The following is a 1,507-nucleotide window of genomic DNA, read 5'->3' as shown; positions in this document are numbered from 1 at the left end:
AATCCTTAGCATCTCAAAGAAATTAATAAGTATAACAAAAATGGCATTTCCTAATAATGATATTGGAGACGAAACTAGACAAGTTCTGGCTGCTCAGGCACACATATGGAACCATATGTTCAACTACATCAATTCCATGTCACTTAAATGTGCAATTCAACTTGAAATTCCAGATATCATCCATAGCCATGGCCGACCCATGAACCTCTCCGATTTAGTAGAGGCCCTCCCCATCAACAATAATAATAAGGCTAAAACTCATGATTGTGTTTACCGTCTCATGCGTATTCTAGTTCATTCTGGCTTCTTTATTCAACTAGCTGAAGAGGGCTATTTACTTACTCCGACCTCACGTCTCCTCCTCAAAGATGAGCCTATGAGCATGATCCCTTTATTGAAATTCGATCTAGATCCAAATTTGATGGATCCATGGCATTCACTCAGCAAATGGTTCAACAACGTCAGTGACGACTCTAATACTACTCCATATGCAACCGCTCATGGCATGCCATTATTCAAATATGCAGAGAATGAACCAAGACTTAACCATTTATTTAACGAAGGCATGGCTAGTGATTCCCGTTTGGTCATGACCGTGTTGATTCAAAATGGTAAGGGGATAATTTTTGAAGGGTTGAAATCGTTGGTGGATGTTGGAGGGGGTACTGGAACCGTAGCTAAAGCTATTGCGGATGCATTTCCACAAATAAATTGCACCGTCTTTGATCTACCTCATGTAATTGAAGGGCTTGAAGGAAGCAAGAACCTGAGCTTTGTGGGAGGAGACATGTTTAACTCCATTCCCTCTGCCAACGCAATTTTGCTTAAGGTATAGCTTTGTAATACACACGCCCCCCTTTTTTTGTCAATTTGATGTATAACTACTACATGTATTAATTGACTGTGTTTGATTTATATGGCAAATAGTGGATATGCTGATGATGGTGATTCTAAGTGGAAAAGAAAGAAGCCAACAAGAATGGGCAAAACTCTTTTTGATGCTGGTTATAGTGACTACAAGATTATTCCTATCTTAGGATTAAGGTGTGTTATTGAGGTTTACCCTTAATCTACACTCTTAATTGGACAAATTAAATAAAACATGCACCTACAGTGAGTGATCATGATGCATATTTTATTTGTCATTTAATTTCCATGTGTTAATAAAGGGCCCTTTTGTGTTATGTTTACGATCCTTACTCCTCACGTGATTACAATTAGGGCTGTGCATTCGGTTTTTCGATTTGGTTTGTACTATTTGGTTTTAATTTGTAAAGTGATATATAATCAGACTAAGGTAGATATATAATATACTTTAGACGTTGATGGCTTTTAACTATAAAATGAAAAGGATAATCTTGAATGTGAGTTTCATGAAACAAAAAAGATGAATTTATATAGATAAAAATTGAGGAATACCAAAAAGACATCTTAAAGTTTTAAATTAAATATTTGAAGGTTATGAATATGAAAAGCATGAAAGTTATGAATATTAATCATATCAATT

General features: G+C 35.8%; 1 protein-coding gene across 1 annotated transcript; it reads left to right on the top strand.

Annotated features, from left to right (window-relative positions):
• LOC102602689 (trans-resveratrol di-O-methyltransferase-like) lies at positions 1-1,190 on the top strand. Its single transcript, XM_015303718.1, has 2 exons — positions 1-829; positions 928-1,190. The coding sequence occupies exons 1-2, from the start codon at positions 41-43 to the stop codon at positions 937-939; spliced, it is 801 nt and encodes a 266-aa protein (XP_015159204.1). The 5' UTR covers positions 1-40; the 3' UTR covers positions 940-1,190.
• The last annotated feature ends 317 nt before the right edge of the window (positions 1,191-1,507 follow it).

Source organism: Solanum tuberosum, unplaced genomic scaffold (assembly GCF_000226075.1).
Source record: "Solanum tuberosum cultivar DM 1-3 516 R44 unplaced genomic scaffold, SolTub_3.0 scf00473, whole genome shotgun sequence".
NCBI classification, from domain to species: domain Eukaryota; kingdom Viridiplantae; phylum Streptophyta; class Magnoliopsida; order Solanales; family Solanaceae; genus Solanum; species Solanum tuberosum.
The sequence above is the reverse complement of the archived record's forward strand: the minus strand, read 5'-3'. Positions and strand labels throughout refer to the sequence as shown.

Bases quoted from the DNA above. Each gene is read 5' to 3' on its own strand.
- LOC102602689 (XM_015303718.1), top strand. From the start codon at position 41: ATGGCATTTCCTAATAATGATATTGGAGACGAAACTAGACAAGTTCTG.